This window comes from Callorhinchus milii, unplaced genomic scaffold, assembly GCF_018977255.1.
Source record: "Callorhinchus milii isolate IMCB2004 unplaced genomic scaffold, IMCB_Cmil_1.0 Scaffold5, whole genome shotgun sequence".
Lineage (NCBI taxonomy): Eukaryota > Metazoa > Chordata > Chondrichthyes > Chimaeriformes > Callorhinchidae > Callorhinchus > Callorhinchus milii.
The window spans coordinates 55,700,402-55,722,608 of record NW_024704746.1 but is presented as its reverse complement, the minus strand read 5'-3'; the positions used below and the strand labels follow the sequence as shown (position 1 = coordinate 55,722,608).

The 22,207-nt window shown below is 43.6% G+C and overlaps 1 protein-coding gene across 1 annotated transcript; it reads left to right on the top strand.

The window, feature by feature from the left end:
- Positions 1–413: 413 nt before the first annotated feature.
- On the top strand, positions 414–20,821 carry LOC103189553 (mucin-6-like). Its single transcript, XM_007909984.1, has 4 exons — positions 414–485; positions 8,237–8,290; positions 19,019–19,138; positions 19,868–20,821. The coding sequence occupies exons 1-4, from the start codon at positions 437–439 to the stop codon at positions 20,095–20,097; spliced, it is 453 nt and encodes a 150-aa protein (XP_007908175.1). The 5' UTR covers positions 414–436; the 3' UTR covers positions 20,098–20,821.
- The last annotated feature ends 1,386 nt before the right edge of the window (positions 20,822–22,207 follow it).

Sequence of the window (22,207 nt, the reverse complement as noted above, 5' to 3'; positions counted from 1 at the left end):
ATTATGTTTTCCATTGTAAGTTTCTGGGTTTCATTCTTTAAAACGTTTTGTGCAGATTTACTTTTTTAGTAGAAAATTGTGGTCGAGTCCAATGGTATCCTGAATAGGGAATTTGTGGAACGAATCAGATTGGAACTTTGTTTTTGATGTTATAAAAAAATTGATGAATAGTTACCTTTTAAGTATGTGTAACTAACTTGTAGAAGCTGAAAATAATACTTACACTCATCACATGAAAAAAGATGTACATATTTTGAAGCCTTTTTGTATCAGTCATGAAATGGTTAAGTGACTGGCTACGTTTTTTTAATTTCCTCATTCCATTCAAATATGACTGTAAAGTGAATATAAAAAGAGCTGTAACAATGAATGAGCCAGTGGTGAGCAGAATTTACTATGATGATATTGCACTCCTACACACTCTCAGACTAACACAATGAAATACTCGGTATGTCTGGTTCTCTGGGTACTTTCCTTTTTCAAAGGTAAGACTTGTTTCTGATATATTATTTTACCTATTTTTTAAAAATGGAGCACTAAAATTATGCTTGTGATAGTGGGTATGTATACATTTAAGTAGTTAAACATTTATCCATGTAATCAGTGATACGTATGGCAATGGGAACTCCACATCGGAAAAACATCCCGGGGTACTGGACAGTCAGGGTTTTTTGGACCTAGCTGGGAGTTAGGGTCAGGAGGGGTGGAGGGCAAGGGGGTTGGGGGTGGGAGGGTGGTCGAAGGCATGGTTGAAGAGGATGGTCTTTAGACGGGACTTGAAGGAGGCAAGAGATAGGATGAAGCTCAGGGATTGAGGGATAGTTCTAGAATGTGGGGGCAGAGATGCTGAATGCCCAACCGTCAATGGGATTAATTACTTGACATTGATGTTAATTAAGGTGTCTACAAATGCTCTTGCTGAGATCACTAACTAAGTACATCTAGTGACTGAACTTAAAATGTTCTTCTGGTCTGCAAGGTTCAGCATCATGCCAATAACGCAAGTTCCCTAATAGGCAAATATTGCAGGTTTCAGTTATTTGATCTCCAGACATGAGAGCATCAGGTTCTGATTTGAATCCATGAGTGCAATCGCTTTCATCTTTTTCAGTAACTTGTCTAAACAAATTCTTGAGGTGGGGATGTAGGTTGTGGTTATCAGCAAAGCTAAGCAACCAGATTATATCTCACCAGTGAGACCTCAAGTTCTGGGCATTTTTCCCATTTTGAAAGCCTAAACTTTAATAGGCAGATGGCTCTAGTTGGAAAAATACTGCGGCAAATTTGTGATTAAGTAAAAATAATGGTTACCATTACTACTTTTATCATTCCACACAGTTCAATCATCGAATTCAATCATTGAAGGAGACCATAATTTTCCAAATGATTAAAACAAGCTACAACTGTGACTAGCACTTACTATAATTGTAATGATAATAGCTTTAACCACATTTTTTCTCTATTAGGTTATTTGCTTTTTGTTTAAAACTTTAAATAATTGTGAACAGAATGGGTACAATATTAATCAAAGATATGCATTGTCTGCAAACCATTAGTTTAAAAAATGATGTTTATGCGCATGTTTGCCTTAATTGAAAATGACTCTCTTCGGAATCAGAATATTGTGTTTTCTAGTTCCATGAAAATTTGAGCTCGTAATCCAGGTTGATGGATTGATATTGCAGTATTCAGTGAATGCTGCCTGGTTGAAAAGGTTAACCTTTCGATGAGATGCTAAAAATAAGAATCTAGTTGCTTGTTTGGCAACGTTAACTACCCCAAGAGGAGCAGAAAGTCTTCACAGCTTTTTGGCGGATATTGAAAGAAACCGAAAATAATTACATTTGATCATTTGTGCTAGTGCTGTTTATAGGCTGCTGATAGCACAAATTAGCTTGTTCAATTATCTACATATAACAACAAGATTACATTTGTGTAGCGCCTTTCATGTCGGGAGGAAGTCTCAAGGCGCTGGGCAGATAACAGCATTTCAGACCCGAGCTGGGGTTGGTGGGGGAAGGGAGGGGAGGGGAAGGGGGGTGGCCGATGGCATCGTCGAAGAGGAGGGTCTTGAGGCAGGACTTGAAGGAGGATAAGGAGGGGATGAGGTGAAGTGACTGGGAGATGGAATTCCAGAGGTTGGGGGCAGAGTGGCTGAAGGCTCTCCCGCCAATGGTGGGGCGGGCGGGACGGGGGCCATGGAGCAAGCCAGAGCCGGCTGAGCGGAGGGAATGGACGGGTTGGTAGGGGATTAGGAGGTTGCAGAGGTAGGGTGGGGTGAGGCCATGGAGGGCTTTGTATGTGAGGACCAGGATCTTGAACTGGATCCTCTGAAGGATAGGGAGCCAATGGAGTCGGACGAGAATGGGGGAGATGGGGTCACAGAGTTTGGTGCGGGAGATGACAAGGTCTGCAGAGTTCTGGATTATCTGCAGCCTGTGGAGGGAGGAGTTGGGAAGACCGACAAGCAGAGCATTTGCATAGTCGAACCTGGAGGTGATGAAGGCATGAACAAGATCTTCAGCGGCCTGAGGGGTGAGGTAGTTGCAGAGTCGGGTGATGTTACGGAGGTGAGGGAAGGCAGAGCAAGTCATGGCTTGAATGTGGGGGAGAAAAGACAGTTGAGGGTGGAACAAGACACCGAGGTTCCTGACTGGCTTGGTGAGTTGTGTGCAACCATGGAGGTTGATGCTGCCAGAGCCTGAGGCGCTGAGGCGCTGGCGCGAGCCAATCAGGAGGGCCAGGTCTTGTTCACATTCAACTGTAGGAAATTTGCCCTCATCCAGGACTTGATGTCCGACAGGCAGTCTGTCAGGACAGCAGTAGTCGTGGAGTTGAGGGTGGAGCAGAAAGATAGAGTTGGGTGTCATCCGGATACATGTGGAAGTTGACCCGATATCTGCGGATGATGTCACCAAGGGGGAGCATGTAGATATTAAAGAGGAGAGGGCCAAGGACAGAGCCCTGGGGAACGCCAGATGTGGGGACTGGAGGAGAAACCGTTAGAGGCAACAAAGTGGAGACGGTGAGAGAGATAGGAATCGAACCAGGCAAGGGCAGATCCGTGAAGATTGAACAAAGCGGAAAGGCGATATATGAGGATGAAATGGTCGACAATGTCGAAGGTGGCAGAGAGGTCGAGGAGGACAAGGAGGCAATGGGAGCCCTGATCACAGATGTTCAGAATGTCATTAGTGACTTTGACCAGGGCTGTTTCCGTGCTGTGGGCAGCGCAGTAGCCGGATTGGAGGGGTTCAAAGAGGGAATGGCGAGAGAGAAAGGAGCGGAGCTGAGACATGACGACTCATTCCAGGACTTTAGAGAGGAATGGGAGATTAGAAATAGGGTGGTAGCTGGAGAGGAGAGATGGATCCAGGGAAGGTTTTTTCAAGCTGGGGGTGATGACGGCTGTTTTTAGTGGGGTGGGAACTGAGAAGAGGTTGATGACATCGGACAGGAGAGGGACCAGAAGGTGAAGCTGGGAGACAAGGAGAGAGGTGGGGATGGGATCGAGGGAGCAGGTGGTGGGTTTGAGTTTGTGGACAGTTGTGGTAAGGGAGGAGGGAGAGATAGGGTTGAAGGAGTATAGGGTGGGATGGGTGGGGGGTGGGTCATGAGGGAGAGGTGATATGGGGTGGCTGTGGACGGGGCTGAGGTGGCTGAATGTATCCCCTCAATTTTAGATTCGAGGAAGTCCAACATCTCCTCACAGTTGGCGTTTGAGGAGAGGATGGGCGAGGTATGGGAAGGTAGACGGAGGAGATGGTTAGAGGTGGTAAAGAGAAGCCTGGAGTTGTCCTTTGCCTCTAAGATAACCTTGGAGTAGAAGGAGGATTTGGCGGAGGCAAGAGCGCAGCGGTAGGTGTGGTGAAGCCAAATCTGCCGATGGACTGGTAGTTTGGATTTGGTCCAGGCAGGTTCAGCAGCTCGCACTTGTGCCTTGAGGGAACAGAGATGGCTGGTGTACCAGAGGGATTTACGGGAGTATGAGGCAGTTTGGGAGGTGAGGGGGGCAAGGGAGTCCAGAATGGAGGAGAGGGAGTTGTGGAGAAAGGAGACCGATGCGGAGCGAACATTAGTGGTGGGAGTGTGGGGGGAATGAGGGATGTGAGGGGGTGGGCAGATGGGTTGGATGGGGATGTGAGTGAGGGAAGAAAGGTTGGCTCCCGTGAGTGGAAGTCGGGGCAGGCGGAGGGAGAGGAGGGTTGAACGGGAGTAGTGGAGGGAAAGGGACGGGGTCGGGAACATCTTGGGGAAACAGCTCAGGTCAATTGCGGCAGCCAATGTGTGCACGCTAAGTCTCGGAGCGGACAGGAGTGTTCAGCGAGCCATGGTTATCCCGCGGGGCTGGTGAAACTCAATGAGGAGATGGGGCAGTGATGTCTTCCTGGTGAGTCCTGGCCTCGAGATTCAAATGAGGCGGGCGGGATGACGTCACGCAGCAGCCGGTTGTTGATTGGCTGAGCCCTCAGAGTCTCAGATGGTGGCGCGGGCGCTGCTGGTGAGGACCAGCTGAGGCGGTGAGTCCCTCGTGAGTCCCTCCCCACGCCCCGGGCCCCTCCCCCTGCCCCGGGCCCCTCCCCCCACCCGGGCCCCTCCCAAGGCCCCTCCCCTGCCCCAGGCCCCTCCCCCTGCCCCACCCCCCTCCCCTCCCCCCACCCCTCCCCCCGGCACCGATCGCGTCCCAGGTTCCACTGGATGATGAGTCGCGAGTCCCGCCCGAGGGGCAGACTCCCAGCGTCGCTCCGGCCGCCTCGGGCTCCGATCCCGGGTAGGTCGCCTCCGTCTCCGACTCCACTCCAGGCTCCCCGGCCGCAGGAGACCTCGAGCCCCAGGGCTCCCGACAATCCACAGCCAGCCCCGTGCTCCTCAAGGTCCAGGAGCGCCTCGTGAACCCAGTCTCCTGACCGTTGCCATCTTAGATGAAGTCCTACATAGCAACACTCCTATGCAAAGTGGTGAGATCTTTAGGCATTAGAATCATAGAATTATACAACAACAATATTACATTTGTATAGCGCCTTTCATGTCCCAAGGCGGACGTCCCAAGGCGCTGGACAATGTACAACGTTTCAGACAGGAGTTGGGGTCGGGGGTGGCGGCTGGTGGCATGGTTGAAGAAGAGGGTCTTGAGGGCCTTGTAGGTGAGGACCAGGATCTTGAACTGGATCCTCTGAAGGATAGGGAGCCAATGGAGCTGGGCGAGAGTGGGGGGGATGGGGTCACGGAGATTGGTGCGGGAGAGGACACGGGCTGCAGAGTTCAGAATACATACATTACAGAAGGAGGCCATTCGGCCCATCCTGTCTGTGCTGGCTCTTTGAAAAGAGCTACCCAAATCGATCCCACTCCCCCGCTCTCCCCATAGCCCTGTAAACTTGTCATCCACAAATAATTTCCTACTTCTCTCTTAAAAGTTGTTATTCAATCGGCTTCCACCGCCCTTTCTGGAAGTACATTTCAGATCCGAACAACTCGCTGTGAAAAAATTTCTCCTCTGTTTCTTTTAACAACTATTTAAAATCATTGTCCTCGGGTTACTGACCACCCAAGAAATAGTTTCTTCTTGTTCACCTTATCAAATTCACTCATCATTTTGAAAATGTATGTCTGCTCTTAACCTCTGCTCCAAGGAGAATAATCAGAGCTTCTCTAGCCTCTCCTGATAACTGAAGTCCCTCAGTCCTGGTACCATCCTGGTAAATCTCCTTTGCACCCTCTCCAATGCCTTGATATCCTTCCTAAAGTGCGGTGTCCAGAACTGAACACAATACTTTAGCTGAGGCCTAACCAGTGTTTTCTAAGGGTTCAACATAACTTCCTGACTTTCATATTCTTTGCCCCTATTTATAAAGCCTAGTGAACCAGATGCTTTTTTAACAGCTTCATCTACCTGTCCTGCCACCTTCAAATATTTACTTATATGAACTCCGAGGTCTCGCTTTTACTTCACCCCCTTTAAGATTCTACCATCTAGCTTATGTTGTCAGATGGTAGAATATTGCCTTCTGTATGATATGGCATTATGGTGTGCCATATCAAACAGAATAATTGTTATTAAATATTCTAAGCAAACTTCTTCATCAACAAAAATCTGTTTGGTGATTTTGTTTTCTACTTAGCAAGGTGAAGATTGCATGTGGAAAATATACTCCCATCTCCCTCAGCCCCAACTCACTTTTTGAGTCATTGTCTTTCTCAAAGCATTGGTTTGATTCACAGCTATATAGAATTATATGGCATGGAAACATAGTTCCCTCAACAAAATACCATGATGTCAATCTTGGAAAACCACTTTTTTTGTACTAGCCATCCTTGTAACTTCTGCACTATTGTAGTCATACTTTGATAATGTTGCATTTTGGAGTGCAAATAACCATTGCATTATCTTATCCCTTACGGCAAATTTATAATTTCCCTTTCTGTATGTTTTACAGTCTCATTAATGGACTATTAATAGAGATAATGGAGATAATGGTTCGAACCCAAACATTTGTTCGTAATTTTATTGCTTAAGTTATTTTTTATTATCACATGGTGCACTATGTGATGATTTTGCACCAACCTTACTTTGGCTGTAGTGAACCTGTGATTGATTCATACTGTGAAGTCACCTCTCTTATGGAGCCTCAGAGGTGTGTCCAAATGCCAAACCAACATGAATTCAGTAGTACTGTGAACTTTGTACAAAATATATTGTCTTAAGGAGGGCTAAGACAGTTAAGAAGGTTTTTTTTAAAAAAGAATGCTGGTGAATCATCTTTCCTGGATTTATTTTCTATTTTACATAGTGCTGAAGTTTCATGCTTGACCATTGTCACACTCATTTGCCCATCTTTACAAATATTTCACCATCTATTAATGGTCCATTAGATGGCCTGTTTGTAAATAGTTATTTTGATTTATCCTTAACTTATTTTTCTCTCTAAGGTATTCATAAATTTTCTGTGGATTCCCTGTATTTATTGTTTTTATTTCAGAAACTATTTACTGTCTTTCTAATGTAAATTGAAGTATTTATTTACAAGGAACCATATTCATACTGCTTTCATTTTATATTATTATATTTGCTGTTAGAACAGGGTCAACCAGGGTATTGAACCATATAAATTACAATAGCATTACCATATTCACCTGATCTAAGTTCACATAACAAAAACAGCCTTATTAGAATGCTGTACATGAAAACTGCCATGAAAGGACATTACTTAAGAGTTGCAAAATTTGACTGCTGGTTACTGTTTTCAAGCCAGCTAGTGTATTTTAATACATAGCTAATCATACAAGCTGACAACTGAACTGTTTAAATATATGAAATAGTTTGACAGAAACAGGCTTTTATGAACAATGGTAACTCACAAATATGTCTGCATATATTCTGTGGAATATGCATTACAGGCTGCACTAGACAGATTGGAGAAATCCTTGAAATAAATGAGGTATTGAATTATATGATGCATTGCATGGAAATATCAATCAGTGTTTGCATATGTAGCATTTCATGGCTCATGAAACACTCACAAAATACACAGTGAATCCACTTTACAGTATATTTGGTGAAGCGCTTTAAGATGTCTCAACCATATGATAAGGTACCATTATTATAAAATTAATCCCAATGCTGAGATGCGAGTTAGAGAAATGAATCTGTTCAAACAGTTCCTTCCTGGTTGCTATCAGGTGAAAAAACAATGGTTTGATTTTAGGAATTGCCACATTATGTAACTCAATCAATAAGGTCTGCTCACAGAGCCATAATCTGGGAGTACATTTCCAGCACGAGTACACAAACAATAAATTGTTCAAATTGCTGCACAAACTTGAAATATCTTGATATTCCATGGGAAGAATTTATTTTCAACAAGTAGATTTTAACTCATACTTATTTAATAAATTACAAATATACTTTTTGTCGCGACTGCAAGGAACCATGCCTTTAAATTTGCTGACAACTGAGAGTTTTGGTACTTGATGGCATTTACAAAGGCACAGTCTCCAGTAGTTGATGAACTTCCAAAGCCAGCTGCCAGTGATAAATATCATATATCATATGATGCATTTTGTGCTCTATTATAATGAGCTAATAGCATATAGTGACAAACTAGTGTGTTGAATATTGAATCCTTTTTAAAACCTGCAGAAAATATTTTTTAAAAAACTGTCTCTGATTATATTCTAAATGAGTTGATTTATCATTTTGGATATATTGCTTAACATTGATCTTGATCTAACACAGATGATGTCTCTGCAAACAAGTGGGCTAAACAGAGCTATTCAGTGGCTACTTATGGTAAGTTGGAAATAGAATCAAAGTAATTTACAGAATAGTGATGACCCTGAAATAGGACATTAGTGGTAAGAACTAAAAATTAGAATGTAGAGTGGATGTGTAGAACCATTCAGCTGAGTAGCATGAACGGAAGGCTAGGAATGTGTACTATTTTAGCAGTATGGTATAAATTATAATAATATTGTTTAGAATCTGGCTTAAGTAATGGCAACTCATTGAATGGAAATAAAAAGAGGCTTATGATGAATATAGATCTCATAATAAATTACCCTCAAGAAAAAAACATTGGTCACTTTAACCCACGACTGTTTGTGGGACACTGCTGTGTACAATTGGCCGCCGCATTTTGCCCACAAATATACAGTCAATTCATTTTACAGTATATTCTGTGAAGGGCTTTGAGACGTCTCGAAGATAGTTATCAAATGCAAGGATTATTATATAATACGAACCAAACCAACAACAACTTGCATTTATATAGTGCCCTTCACCCGAGGTAGCAGCCCAGATCGCTTGACAGTGATGGAGTTATCAAGAGTTATTAATAGTTATTAATAGTTATTAATTATTTCTCTAACTGTATTAGTTTACCCCAGTGTAAACAATTTCTAGACGGCAGCATACCTCTCCTCCCAAGTGGTTTATTTCTCTTTCAGACTAGATCAGTACCATCTTTATTATGATTGACATTAATTTTTTGTAATGGCTAAGGACCCAATTGGTAACACGCTTTTTTTTTGACTGAGGAGAGCTTGCACTGTAGCCCTCTCTGGCAGTTAAACTCTAGAAAATAAATATTAAGTTTAGAAAAGCCTTACGAACTGCTCTAGCTCTAGAGCCTACAATGTACAATGCAAAATTACATCTTTTTAATTACAACAAAATGGCAGGTGACATTGACGTTTGGACGAGGAAGGATCCACCTACTGAGATGGGCTGCAGCCACCTCCGGGTAGCTCATGTTAGAATGAAGTAATACAAGAGATGCTTAACAAAATGCTAATTTAAACCAATATTCCTCATGTGGCCATGGAGTCCTGTAGCTCAGTGGTTAGAGTACTCGCCTCGCAAGCGAGAGATCTGGGTTAGATTCTCGGCAGGGCAAAAACTTTGGGTAAGTTTCCTTCCTCCACATGCCTGATAATAATCCCTCAAAAAAAACATTAATAAATTGGTCACTTCAGTCCATGACTATTTGGGCGACACTACTGAGTGCAATTGACTGCTGGGTTTCGCCCACAAATAAACAGTCAACTCACTTTAAAGTATATTCTATGAAGCGCTTTGAGACATCTAGAAGACTGAAAAGTGCTATATCAAATACAAGGGTTATTATTATTATTTTAGAAACATGGAATCATAGAATTTTATAGCACAGAAGGAAGCCATTTGGCCTATCGTGCCTGTGCCGGCTTTTTGAAAGAGCTACCAACTAATCCCATTCCCCCGCTCTTGCCCCATAGCCCTGCAAATTCTTCCTTTTTAAGTACCCATTGTCGAACCCAGTTGCTATGTGCGATTGCTCTTGATGACCTGAAGCTCAACACGCCCGAGTCAGTGCGGCATTTATTTAACAAGCTTTATTTCACATATATATATATGGGGTGCAGGGCAGTAGCAACGACTTCCTTCTAGTGCTGCTCCCTACTCTGCACACCAAATAGGTTAAAACATCTCATCTTTATACAGATCTCATTCAACAGTTCTGAGGAGACATTCTACATTGATTACTTTACAACGTCCTGTCTCGCAAGAGCTCTCGAGAAACATCACAAGGGTGTTAGATCTGTTTTAGGTCAACATGAGATAGTCACCTTATCTTTCAATAGGATGTTGTAAAGTTTTACAACAACATGCTTGATCTTACTTGCTCCTTTTGGCCTTTGATGCATATGGCCTGCTTAATTGCTAACTTTGCAGAATGTGCTGAATTTGCCTTCCACACTCCTCCCTTTTATCCCTGGGATAACCCTACCATGTTTTTAGCCCTCAATGGTACTGCTTTCCGAAAGTGTATCCGGAAAATCAAATGCCACCTTGAAGTCACATTCATCACATGTGGGAAATGGGCCATGGTGAGGGTTGACTTGGACCATGTTCATGGTCATCATGGTTTTTGTGGTCTTTTTGCAACACTGTGTGCAACACGTCAGGGCACACTTAGTGACGATAATAATAAGGACAAGAATTAGGCCTATTTCCAATAGAACCTGGACCGCACTGCCCAACCATCCTAGCCCCATACTTTGCAACCAATTACCCAGCCAATCCAATAACCCTCCTCCAGAATGTATAATGATATTACCCGCATCCTGCCCCGTTTGGTTGATCTCTCTGGTAATATTCGAGATAGAACCAGAAAAATCATCAATTGTTATGCAGCACTCAAGTCCGATGACCTTGCACACTCCTCCCGTCGCAGCCAAAACATAATCGAGGGCCATACGGTTCTGCATGGCATATAGACGAATCTCAGACATCTCTTTGTTAACGAGAGCCAATTCCGCAGATGTTTCAGAGGCCAATGAAGAGACTGCTTGAGAGAGAATGGCAATCTGGTCAAGGGCGCACATTACTCTGTAATTAGGGAGAAGAGCCCCGAGCATGCGATTCCACAGGAGCATCTGAATGTAGACATTCTGTAAGCGGAAAGGCTGGGGAGAATCCGCTGATAAAGAGTCTCCAAACAAACGTAAGCGCGCAAAAGCAAGGGGATACATATCTGAAAAAGGGACATCACAAGGAGGTGGTACTGGTGTGGAAGGCAAGGGGGACTCAGCTAGACCCTTGCGCCAGCCCTGAGGAAGTTTGACATAAATTCTAGTCCCATAGGAATCCAGGGCGTGAAAACACAAACTGGGTTTTGTTGGAAAACTGGGCGCGCTCAGTGGAATATAAACAAGATTCGGTAAAAGTACATTCATAATAAATGGAGCAGTAACACATTACCATGGAATTATTATGGACGGATTTACATTGACCAGAATCCTCAGGACAATTCAAATCGTCAGAGTATGAAGTATCCTGAGTATTTCGTAACAAAAAAACGAGCATTAAAGATGGGAGATCGCTCCTCAAGGGGTACATCAGTATAACAAATGGCGGATGAACAGGGCTCAGACTGGTCATCGGATATGATGAGGTCTCGGTTTAAAGATATTAGGAGTTGGTAGACACCCTCTCCTGGGATAAGAGAGTAAACATGACAACATAACAAGAACAATAAAACGCACGCAGAAAACAACTTCATAATGACACAAAGTCCATTCAAAAAAAAACGAGAAGGTGACAATCGTTAGGCCTTTTCGCAGTCGCTGGAGTTCGTCGTGGCTTGCTTGCAGTGGCTAGCGTGAATCCATGTAGATCTTTCTCGAACCTTTACAGTGGTGTGGGTCACCAATAGAATTTGGAACGGTCCTTCCCAGCGCGGGCTTAATCTGTTCTTACGTTTGAAGGTCTTGATGTAAACGAAATCTCCTGGCTGAAACTTGTGGCATTGATCAGATGCCGATGGATGTTGGGAGCGCTCGAACCTGCAAATTAAAGCTAGATAGGGTTTTAGTTAATGCAATGCAGTATTGCATGCCTTTCCTCGACAGTTTGGACAATTTCAACTTTAGCGTCCCATTAGCCCTTTCAACAGCCCCTGCAGACTGGGGATGATATGCACAATGCAGATGCTGTTTTATTTTCAACATTTTGCAAATGTCCTTTATTACCATGGCAATAAAGTGAGGACCATTATCGGAGGAAAGGCGAGATGGTACGCCAAATCGAGGAAGGATGTCTCTTAACAATATTTTGGCTGTTGTCGTGGCATCATTCTTCCTACAAGGAAAAGCTTCAATCCACTTTGAAAACATGTCTACAATAACCAGAACATATTGATACCCTTCAGCTTTAGGTAACTGAATAAAGTCCATTTGAAGGTGCTTGAAGGGACCCTGAGGGGGAGGATGGGACGCCGGAGTCACATCCTCAACCTTGCCTGGGTTAAATTTTTGGCATATTAGACAACATTTTACAATCTGCTGGAGGAAAGGGGTTAATCCTGGGGCAAACCATGACTTCGTTATCCAACTATACATGGACTGCGTTCCCTCATGGGTAAAATTATGCAACACATGTGCCATCCATGGGAACATTTGCCAGGGCAGGACTATCTTTAATTTGTTCGAGACCCAAATCCCTAGGTCGTTAATGAAACAATTTAGGTGGGCCCACTTTTGCTTCTCCTCCAGAGGGGCCTCATATTGGATCCAAAATATTTCATCACGCATCGTATCAGTAATAGCGGGGCGCTCGATAGCCTGTTGTAATGCCAATATTTTTACAGGCTTACTTAAAGCAACATGTTTTGCAGCAGCATCTGCATAAGCATTTCCCTTAGAGACTGGGTCAGTTTGGTTAGTATGGACCGCACATTTTATGATCACAATGGCTTTTGGCCGTAGTAATGCGGTGAGAAGACCTACTATAAGGTCTTTGTGTTTAATGGGGGACCCACTTGAAGTAAGAAATCCCCGGTTTTTCCATAGTTGGCCGAAATCGTGACATACTCCAAATGCATAGCGGGAGTCAGTGAACACATTGAGCGTTTGCCCTTCAGCCAATTCACACGCTCGCTTTAGAGCAGTTAGCTCTGCAGCCTGTGCAGATGTGGTGGAGGGTAACGAGTCGCTTTCAATAATGGTGGTAGCCGATACAATGGCATACCCTGCACAGGGCTGACCGAACTCATTCCTACAAGCTGATCCGTCTACAAACCATTCATAATCTGCATTTTGCAAGGGACTCTCCTTTAAATCTAAGCGTGGTTTTGTTTCTAAGGTAATGATTTCAAGGCAATCATGGGGTTCCCCTTCATCTTCTATGGGCACAAGGGTTGCTGGGTTCAGAACAGTGCAACGCTTAATGGTTAAATTTGGGTTGGATAGTAGACCCACCTCATACTTGCTGCTCCTGGCACTTGTTAAATGTTGAGTTGCATGTCGAAGCAGACATGACTCGACCGAGTGCGGGACATGCACGATAAGGGGGTGATTTAACGTCAACCCTTCAGCTTGCATAACTGCATAGTATGTGGCAGCAACAACTTTTAGGCATCCTGGAAGAGCGCTAGCTACCGGATCCAACTTGGTAGTGAAGTATGAAACCGGTCGCTGGCCTCCCCCATGCTCTTGAGTGAGGACTGCTTGCGCGAATCCTCCAACCTCATGCACAAATAAGTTAAACACTTTGTCATAATTTGGAATGCCCAAAGTGGGGGCGCTCTGTAAAGCCGTTTTGAGTTGATCAAAGGCTTGGTCTGCCTCTGCCTTCCATATTATGACTGGAGGTCGGTTTGGTCATTTCAGTCAGGGGTTTAGACAGTTGAGCGTAATCGCTAATCCACTGCCTGCAATAATTGGCCATTCCCAGAAAATGTTTCATCTGCCTGATAGTAGTTGGCTTGGGAATTTTCTTAATACTTTCTATTCTGGTAAGGGAGAGTTGACGAGTATCCTGACATAAATCGTGCCCTAAATAATGGACTTGTGGCCTGAGCCACTTTATGGCCTTTCACTGCCAATTGCTGCAAGAGGTACTTTGTATCCTTCTCACAAGCCTCCACGGATGGACTCGCAATTAATAAGTCATCCACGTACTGGATCAGGGTACTTTTCCCTGGGAATTTCAAATCATGCAAGTCATTCCGTAGAGTCTGAGAAAAGATAGTAGGACTCTCGCAGTACCCTTGGGGTAACCTAGTCCACGTATATTGTTCACCTTTATACATGAAGGCAAACAAGTAGTAGGACTCTGGGTGAATTGGAACCGAAAAGAATGCAGAACATAAATCGATAACTGAATAGCAGACCGAAGTGGCGGGAATGGCCGTTAGAATGGTCGCAGGATTACAACAACAACAACAACAACAAAATTCCATTTATAGAGCGCCTTTCACGTCAGGAGGACGTCCCAAGGCGCTGCACAGTTGGGTCATGACCCGAGCAGGGGGGAAATGGTCAGGGTGAGGGGAGGGAAGGGAGGGAGAGAGGAGGGGGAAATGGTCAGGGTGAGGGGAGGGAAGGGAGGGAGCGAGGAGGAGAGTCGAGAGGGGAGCTGAAGGCACGGTCAAAGAGAAAGGTTTTGAGACCGGCCTTGAAGGAGGAAAGGGAGGAAGCAAGGCGAAGGCACTGGGGGATGGAGTTCCAGAGCCTCGGGGCTGAGAGGCTGAAGGCGGTTGGGGCGGGGGACGTGGAGCAGACCGGAGCCAGAGGAACGGAGGGTACGGGCAGGTAGGTAGGGGGATAGTAGGTTGGAGAGGTAGGAGGGAGCAAGGCCGTGAATGGCCTTGTAGGTGAGGATGAGGATCTTGAAATCAATCCTCTGGGGGATGGGGAGCCAGTGGAGGCGAGCGAGGGTAGGAGTGATGTGGTCCCGAAGCCTGGTGCGGGACAGTACACGAGCTGCAGAGTTCTGAATGACCTGCAGCTTGTGGAGGGAGGTGCCGGGAAGGCCGGCGAGGAGAGAGTTCCCATAGTCCAGCCTTGAGGTGACAAAGGCGTGAACCAGGGTTTCAGCAGCGTGAGGGGTGAGGTAGTGCCGTAATCTGGCGATATTCCGGAGGTGATGGAAGGCGGTGCCAGTTGTGGTGCGGATGTGAGGGAGAAAGGACAGCTCAGGGTCGAACAAAACGCCGAGGTTCCTGACTGGCTTTGAGAGGTGGAGAGTGCAGCCTTGGATGCTGATGGTGTCAGCGCCTGAGGTGCGGAGGCGCTGACGTGAGCCAATCAGGAGGGCCTCGGTTTTTTGCACGTTGAGCTGAAGAAAGTTGTCTCTCGTCCAGGACTCGATGTCGGACAGGCAGGCTGTCAGGACATCGGTGGTCGTGGAGTTGAGAGTAGAGGAGGAAAGGTAGAGTTGGGTGTCATCCGCATACATGTGGAAGTTAACCCCATGTTTGCGGATGATGTCACCAAGGGGGAGCATATAGAGGGTGAAGAGGAGGGGACCGAGGACAGAGCCCTGAGGGACACCACATGAGACAGTACGGGGGGTGGAGGAGAAGCCATTCGTTGAGACGAAGTGAAGACGGTGGGAAAGGTAAGAGCTAAACCATTCAAGGACAGTGCCTTGAAGGTTGAGGTGGGAGGACAAGCGGTGGAGTAGGATAGCGTGGTCGACCGTATCGAATGCTGCCGATAGGTCGAGGAGGACGAGGAGACAGAGGGAGCCCTGGTCACAGATAGTCAGGATATCATTGGTGACCTTGACCAGGGCAGTTTCTGTGCTATGAGCAGCACGGAAACCTGACTGAAGGGGTTCAAAAAGAGAATGGGTGGAGAGGAAAGAGCGCAGTTGGGAGGCGACAACTCTTTCCAAGACCTTGGAGAGAAAGGGGAGGTTGGAGATGGGCCGGTAGCTTGATAGCTGCGACGCATCAAGGGAGGGTTTTTTCAGGGTGGGCGTGATGATGGCAGTTTTTAATGGAATGGGGACAGAGCCAGAGGAGAGGGACAGGTTTATGATGTCAGTGATGTGTGGGGCAAGAAAATGGAGCTGGGAGATAAAAATTAGGGACGATAGGGCAACATTGCATTACCACGTCGTTGATTGCTCTTAAATCCTGGACAAAGCGCCATCGCTTTCCATCTGCTTTAAGGACTGGTAGAATGGGAGTGTTACAGGGGCTACGGTATTTAATAATGATTCCCTGATTCAACAAGCTTTCTATTACTGCTCGTATTCCCTCCTCAGCCTCCTTTTTCAATGGATACTGCGCGCGGTAGGGAAGGGGTTTTTCTGGGTGCACCTGTACCTTAAAGGGTGCTGCCGTCAGTATCTTCCCCACATCATTGGGGTGTATGGTCCATAGGGCGGAGTTTATTTCTTTTAACCACTCTGGTTCTGCCGCCAGAAGAGGCAGAACATGGGAAGATGAATTGTGAGTGTGCTGAATAAACTCAAACATGGTCAAAAGTGAGAGGGGATCAATACACAGTTTATAAATCCGCAAGCACGAGTCGTATAAAATGTCAGGGCAAAGTTCGGTGAAATTTGGTGACCAGTTTGCCTTCCTGACCATTTGCCCTAAGTCCTTTGGGCTGAACCCATCCACTATTCTTAATGTTACATGAGAGTCAGAAGTATTACCTTTAAAATAAAGCTGCTCCTCTGTTGTCAGAGTACATGCAGCTGCAATACCCTGCGGTCCCAAATAGAGGAAATGAGCCTGAATAGTGGAAGCAACCGCGACATGCTCTTTGAACCGAGTTATGTCCACTTCCTTGTTGTCGACGTAGAAAGCCGTACAATGCAATCTGGAAGTAGGTGGTGCTAAAACATGCTCCAAAAAATAACATTCAAGAAGTGGCTCACTAACATAAAGTAACATGGTAGAATATAACACCTCAGGCTTTTTCAATGTCCAACAAAAATAACCTGGGGATTGTAGTTTCTGAGAGCTGGGAGAAACCAAGGAGCACAGTTCTGGGTACTCGCGTTCTGGTGCCAATAAGGTAATGCCATCCGGGGTACATTGGATGATTATCCCCATTTTACAGAGCAGATCTCGCCCACACAGATCAATTGGTAATTCGCTATTTACCAAAAACTGATGGTAACCCTCAATCGTACCGTCACCTATATCCTGTTAAGAGGGCGACTTCCTCAGCTGCATCTCTTTCCCCTCTTTCTGGTTTCTTTATCCTGGCCACCAGTAGCTTTGTTGCTGAGTTCTGCCGGCTGGCCAGAATACTCTGCGCCTGACGCTTTTGGCTTTCACAGACCCATAAATTAAGCGCCGCTATTTGTGGGGATAGGTTATGTTTCCTGCAGATACTGCTACCACACCCACTCTGCTCTGATTTGGCATGTACCGCTGCCTGAAGAGCGGCAATACGGTCTTTATTAAAGGACCCGTCTGGAGGACAGGAGCAAGGCTGGCCCTTAGTTAATTTAGTCCAGCTCTGCAGATAGCGAACACTGTGTTGGCCAAAATGGGTTTCCATGTAAGCCGCTGGAGTCCCCTTATCGCCCTTTTTAGCCGAGCTAAATGATTGTCCCATGGTATAGTTTAACAACGAAACAAGTGGTTGCCCCAACACAGTCAAAATACAAGCAATTATCTATTTCTATTTTCAACGGCCGATTCCTTATGCATGCAAGACTTTATCATACTTAAGACATCGAACTTATCAATTACAACTTATAATATTAGGGACTCGAACCCGTAGTCGACTTAATATTAGGGACTCGAACCCGTAGTCTACTTAACCTTAGGGACTCGAACCCGTAGTCTACTTAACCTCAATCCTAGGGACTCGAACCCTTAGTTTAACAACCTTAATATTAAACAACCTTAATATTAAACAACCGATATTAAACAACCGATCGGAGTTATAACTTTATCTGTGTCGGGCGGAAACACCAGCGGCCGACTTCCCTGAAGACGTCTTATCCATGTACTATACCTTATAGTACTAAACCGCCTGAAATTATTTAGGTCTAACAAATCTTTTGTTAGACCTAAATAACAAAAAATTGTTATTTAGGTCTAACCTAATCTAGACCTAAATAACAAAACAAAAATTTTGCACCTTTGATCGAAGAGGCTGGGAACGTTCGGCAACCGCGTCTCAACAACGCATCGGACACAAACAATGGTAAGAATGCTTACCTGTGCACGATGTTTGTGCCGATAGCTGCAGTCGTAGGAAGCCGAAGGGGAAACCCAGTCTTTCGATCTCGGTGGTACCTCCAAATTGTCGAACCCAGTTGCTATGTGCGATTGCTCTTGATGACCTGAAGCTCAACACGCCCGAGTCAGTGCGGCATTTATTTAACAAGCTTTATTTCACATATATATATATGGGGTGCAGGGCAGTAGCAACGACTTCCTTCTAGTGCTGCTCCCTACTCTGCACACCAAATAGGTTAAAACATCTCATCTTTATACAGATCTCATTCAACAGTTCTGAGGAGACATTCTACATTGATTACTTTACAACGTCCTGTCTCGCAAGAGCTCTCGAGAAACATCACAAGGGTGTTAGATCTGTTTTAGGTCAACATGAGATAGTCACCTTATCTTTCAATAGGATGTTGTAAAGTTTTACAACAACATGCTTGATCTTACTTGCTCCTTTTGGCCTTTGATGCATATGGCCTGCTTAATTGCTAACTTTGCACCAAAAGGCAGAATGTGCTGAATTTGCCTTCCACACCCATCTAATTTCCTTTTGAAAGCTTTTGAAATAGCTTGTTACCAATTGGGTCCTTAGCCATTGCAAAATATTAATGTCAATCATAATAAAGATGGTACTGATCCAGTCTGAAAGAGGAATAAACCACTTGGGAGGAAAGGTATGCTGCCATCTAGTGGTTGTTTATTCTGGGGTAAACTAATGCAGTTAGAGAAATAATTAATAACTATTAATAACTATTAATAACGCTTGATAACTGCATCACTGTCAAGCTTCTTGATTTAATAGTTCAAGGTACCTGAAGTGCAACATAATATAAAGCTATCTGTAACCCGGGAAACATACAGTATTGACAAATAATGTTTATATTATCATTAAATTTCAATATTTTCACAAATATGAAACCCAGGAATGCTAACTAATTGGACAAATTCCCACGGGTAACAGGTGTAGTAGTATAGTAGGAACAATTGTTCAGAAGATTACAATATTTAAATATTACACATTCTGTAGCCAAACTCATTTTGGTTTCCTTTAGACTTGGAGGGATCTTCTCTCAGAGAAGTCTTCAGATATAAAAGAGATACCTCATCAGAGTCATCTCGCATACTAGAATTGTCCAGTGAATTAGAATCAGCCGAATTGGATAATAGTCCTGGTAAGTACATATTTGTCTCATTATTAAGATATTGGAATGTTGAATAACATTATTCTTTTAGATCATACATATCCACTCATTAGTAATTGTTAGTTGTAATAAAAGTGATTGTTGGAATTTGGACAACAATCTAAGGATCTTGGATGGTTTGTTGATGACTATGCTAAATTATTGAGAGGCAACAATAAACCAGACAAAGGAATGCTGGGCTTTATTACCAAATCAGTTGCAATCATATCCTTAGAAACAATGTTTTAGCTGTTCAATGGTCTGGTCAGGACACAATAAAAATAAAGGAGCTGATCATATCCTAGAGGTAGTGCAGAACAACTAGTACGATTCACAGAATTAGCGGGATTAGCTTTGATGAACAATTAGATAAGATAGGCATTCAGCCTTGATAAAAGCCATATCAGCATGAATGTTAAAGAGTTATACAAGATGCAAAACACCAGAAAGTAATGCATTCAGATACACCAAGCCCCAGAAAAAGAGGACACAGGTTCACAGAGCACACATTGAAGGATAATTTAGGACATCCACCAGGAATTACTGCTTTATAAAAAGATTAATTAATAATTGGAACCCATTCTACCAGCAAGATTGGTTTCATTTCATTTAAGAAATGATTGAATGCTTTAACAGCAGCATGGGTAATCTGGAAGAATTGGATCAAATTGGCCACACTACTTTCTTCATTCAATATTTTCTTGTGATCTTTCATTCTAGGCACCTGCAGCACATGGGGAAATGGAGCTGTCAGATCATATCAGGATACATTTTATCATTTTACATCAACTTGCAACTACATGCTGAGCCGTCAGTGCGATGGAACCGCAGAAGATTTTAGTGTAGAAATCCGCCGATCAAATAGTACGCTGGAACATATATTGATACAGATAGAAGGAGTCCTCATTTCTGTGTTCAATGGCGCAATTAGAGTAAAAGATGCCTTGTAAGTTATATTATATGAGTTTATATTTAATTGCAAGATGACGGGAATAACTACTTAATTATCCCGTGCACCCCATCTCCCAGCGGATTGAATTCAAGATACTTGTCCACAATGAAATCCCTCCAAGGCCTTGACTGACCCTCAAGGATCTTCTGCAGCCCTACCCTACTCAGCTCTTCCCTCTTCTCAGCAAACACTTGCCTGATCTGCTCCAGCGTAACTCGGCGAGTTTTCAGCAATTCTAACACTGCTCTCGAACTTCAGCCTGGATTCCCTCCAACTCCCCTCTCCATTTTTAAAAAGTACTTTTGTCTTTGACCATGCTTTCAGTCATTTTATTCCCCCACCGCTCTCTCAGCAACCCCCCCACTTGGCTTGGGTGTAAAGCCAGATGTGTGAAACACTTTGAGGTGTTCTTCCAATGTAAAAAGCGTGGTATAAATGAAAAATATATTGTATTAATGAACAAACATATCTTTGTTGTCCAGTTCTCTACTTATGTGCCTTTGGTCACCTTCCTCCCCCTCCCTCTGGCTCGGTCCCGGGATCCATTACTGTGAAGCGCTCTGAGATGCCGTTTGGCGTGGAGGCGGTATATAAATCTAAGTTGTTGTTATTTCTCCTGGATTTATGCAGTAATAGGTTCCTTCCTATGATAAAAAAGCAAAAAACTTTTCAGAATGTTATGCTATTTCTTGTTTCTCTTTAAGTCTAAATAAAGTTCTTCAATCGTTATTGTTTTCATTTTGTAGAGTACCATTGCCATTTGATAACAAGGCAATCAGTATTCAACCATATGGAATTTATATACGGATTTCAAACAGAAAACATACAATATCTGTAACCTGGGATAAACACAATGCTTTGTCGGTAAGAACAATGCAACAATAATTTTAATACATTTTATATGCCATGCCATAACAGAGTGTTATGGAAATAAGAGTAAACAGCTGTGGATCAAAGGAATGAATGTTAATCAAAGAATCACACAACACTAATTAACCAGTTAAGACCACTCAACCAGCATGCGTCTCAATCCCTTTTTGGCCCAGAATTGTGTTACCACCTTTGGGAGCCTCTTCATTCAAACTGGTCCTCCCAATGAAGAGGACCTGAGGAGACTCTTGGGTGGAGAAGTGCTAAGTTCTTCTCACAGACAGGGCACTGTTATGAATGTCACACGGTCCTGGCTGTGAGGAACCACATCCACCCACCACATGATTGGCAAGTTCACTTGCTACCTCACTCCTACCCAGCTGAGCTGTTCTTCCAAAGCTCTCAAACAGGTGAATATATAATATCTAAGCAAGATGGGTACAAGACTAAGATATATATAACAACTTAATTGAAGAACTTTTAGTAGTCAGATCTAGAACTATTGACACTGGGAAAACAATAAATCAGGAAGCTGAAGGATATTGCTTTTATTTTTATTTCCATCAGGAGTAAAGGAATCTCCTTTGAGATCAAATTGCTAGAAGCTTTCTAAGGCTGATGCTTTGTATTTAGTTTAATTTGGTGATATGCAGTTATAATAGAATGTCACTTTCACATTTATCTCAAGATGTGTAATTTTGTATTGTTGATTCATGTTCTCCTTTGATTCTGTGTTTATAATGCTGAGAGTAAAATACTACTGATTTATACTTCATGTGCCACATAGCATTGAATTGCTGCTATAAAAAAAAGCAAATGGTCAATTTAACGTTATGCATTTGTGCAACTTACTGCAAGGATAGACTATTAGAATCATTTTTTAAAAAAATCTGTTAATGATTTAGTCATAGGATCACACTAAACTGCATGAACTGCACCGGCTCAGGATTTATATTGTATGTTCACTGGTGTATCACCAAATAATTATGCACACTACGTAAATAATGATAAAACACAGTAGTCTAATTCGACATTCAATGAAGTGAAATGAATGTAGCGCTTTTCAAATAATGTAAAAACTTTTAATGAAAGAGCATCCTTTATTTTCATATATTCTGATGGAAGCACCATCTCCATAAGAACTAAAGTTGCTGAACATGCTTACAACTTTATTATTTTTGTTTCAGATAACAGTTGATACTCAATATCGAGGGTTATTATGTGGTCTTTGTGGGTCT

Excerpts from the sequence above, each read along its gene's own strand:
- LOC103189553 (XM_007909984.1), top strand. The coding sequence starts at position 437 with ATGAAATACTCGGTATGTCTGGTTCTCTGGGTACTTTCCTTTTTCAAA. Across the intron at positions 486-8,236 it reads GGTACTTTCCTTTTTCAAAG|ATGATGTCTCTGCAAACAAG; the intron begins GTAAGACTTGTT and ends GATCTAACACAG. Across the intron at positions 19,139-19,867 it reads CGAATTGGATAATAGTCCTG|GCACCTGCAGCACATGGGGA; the intron begins GTAAGTACATAT and ends CTTTCATTCTAG.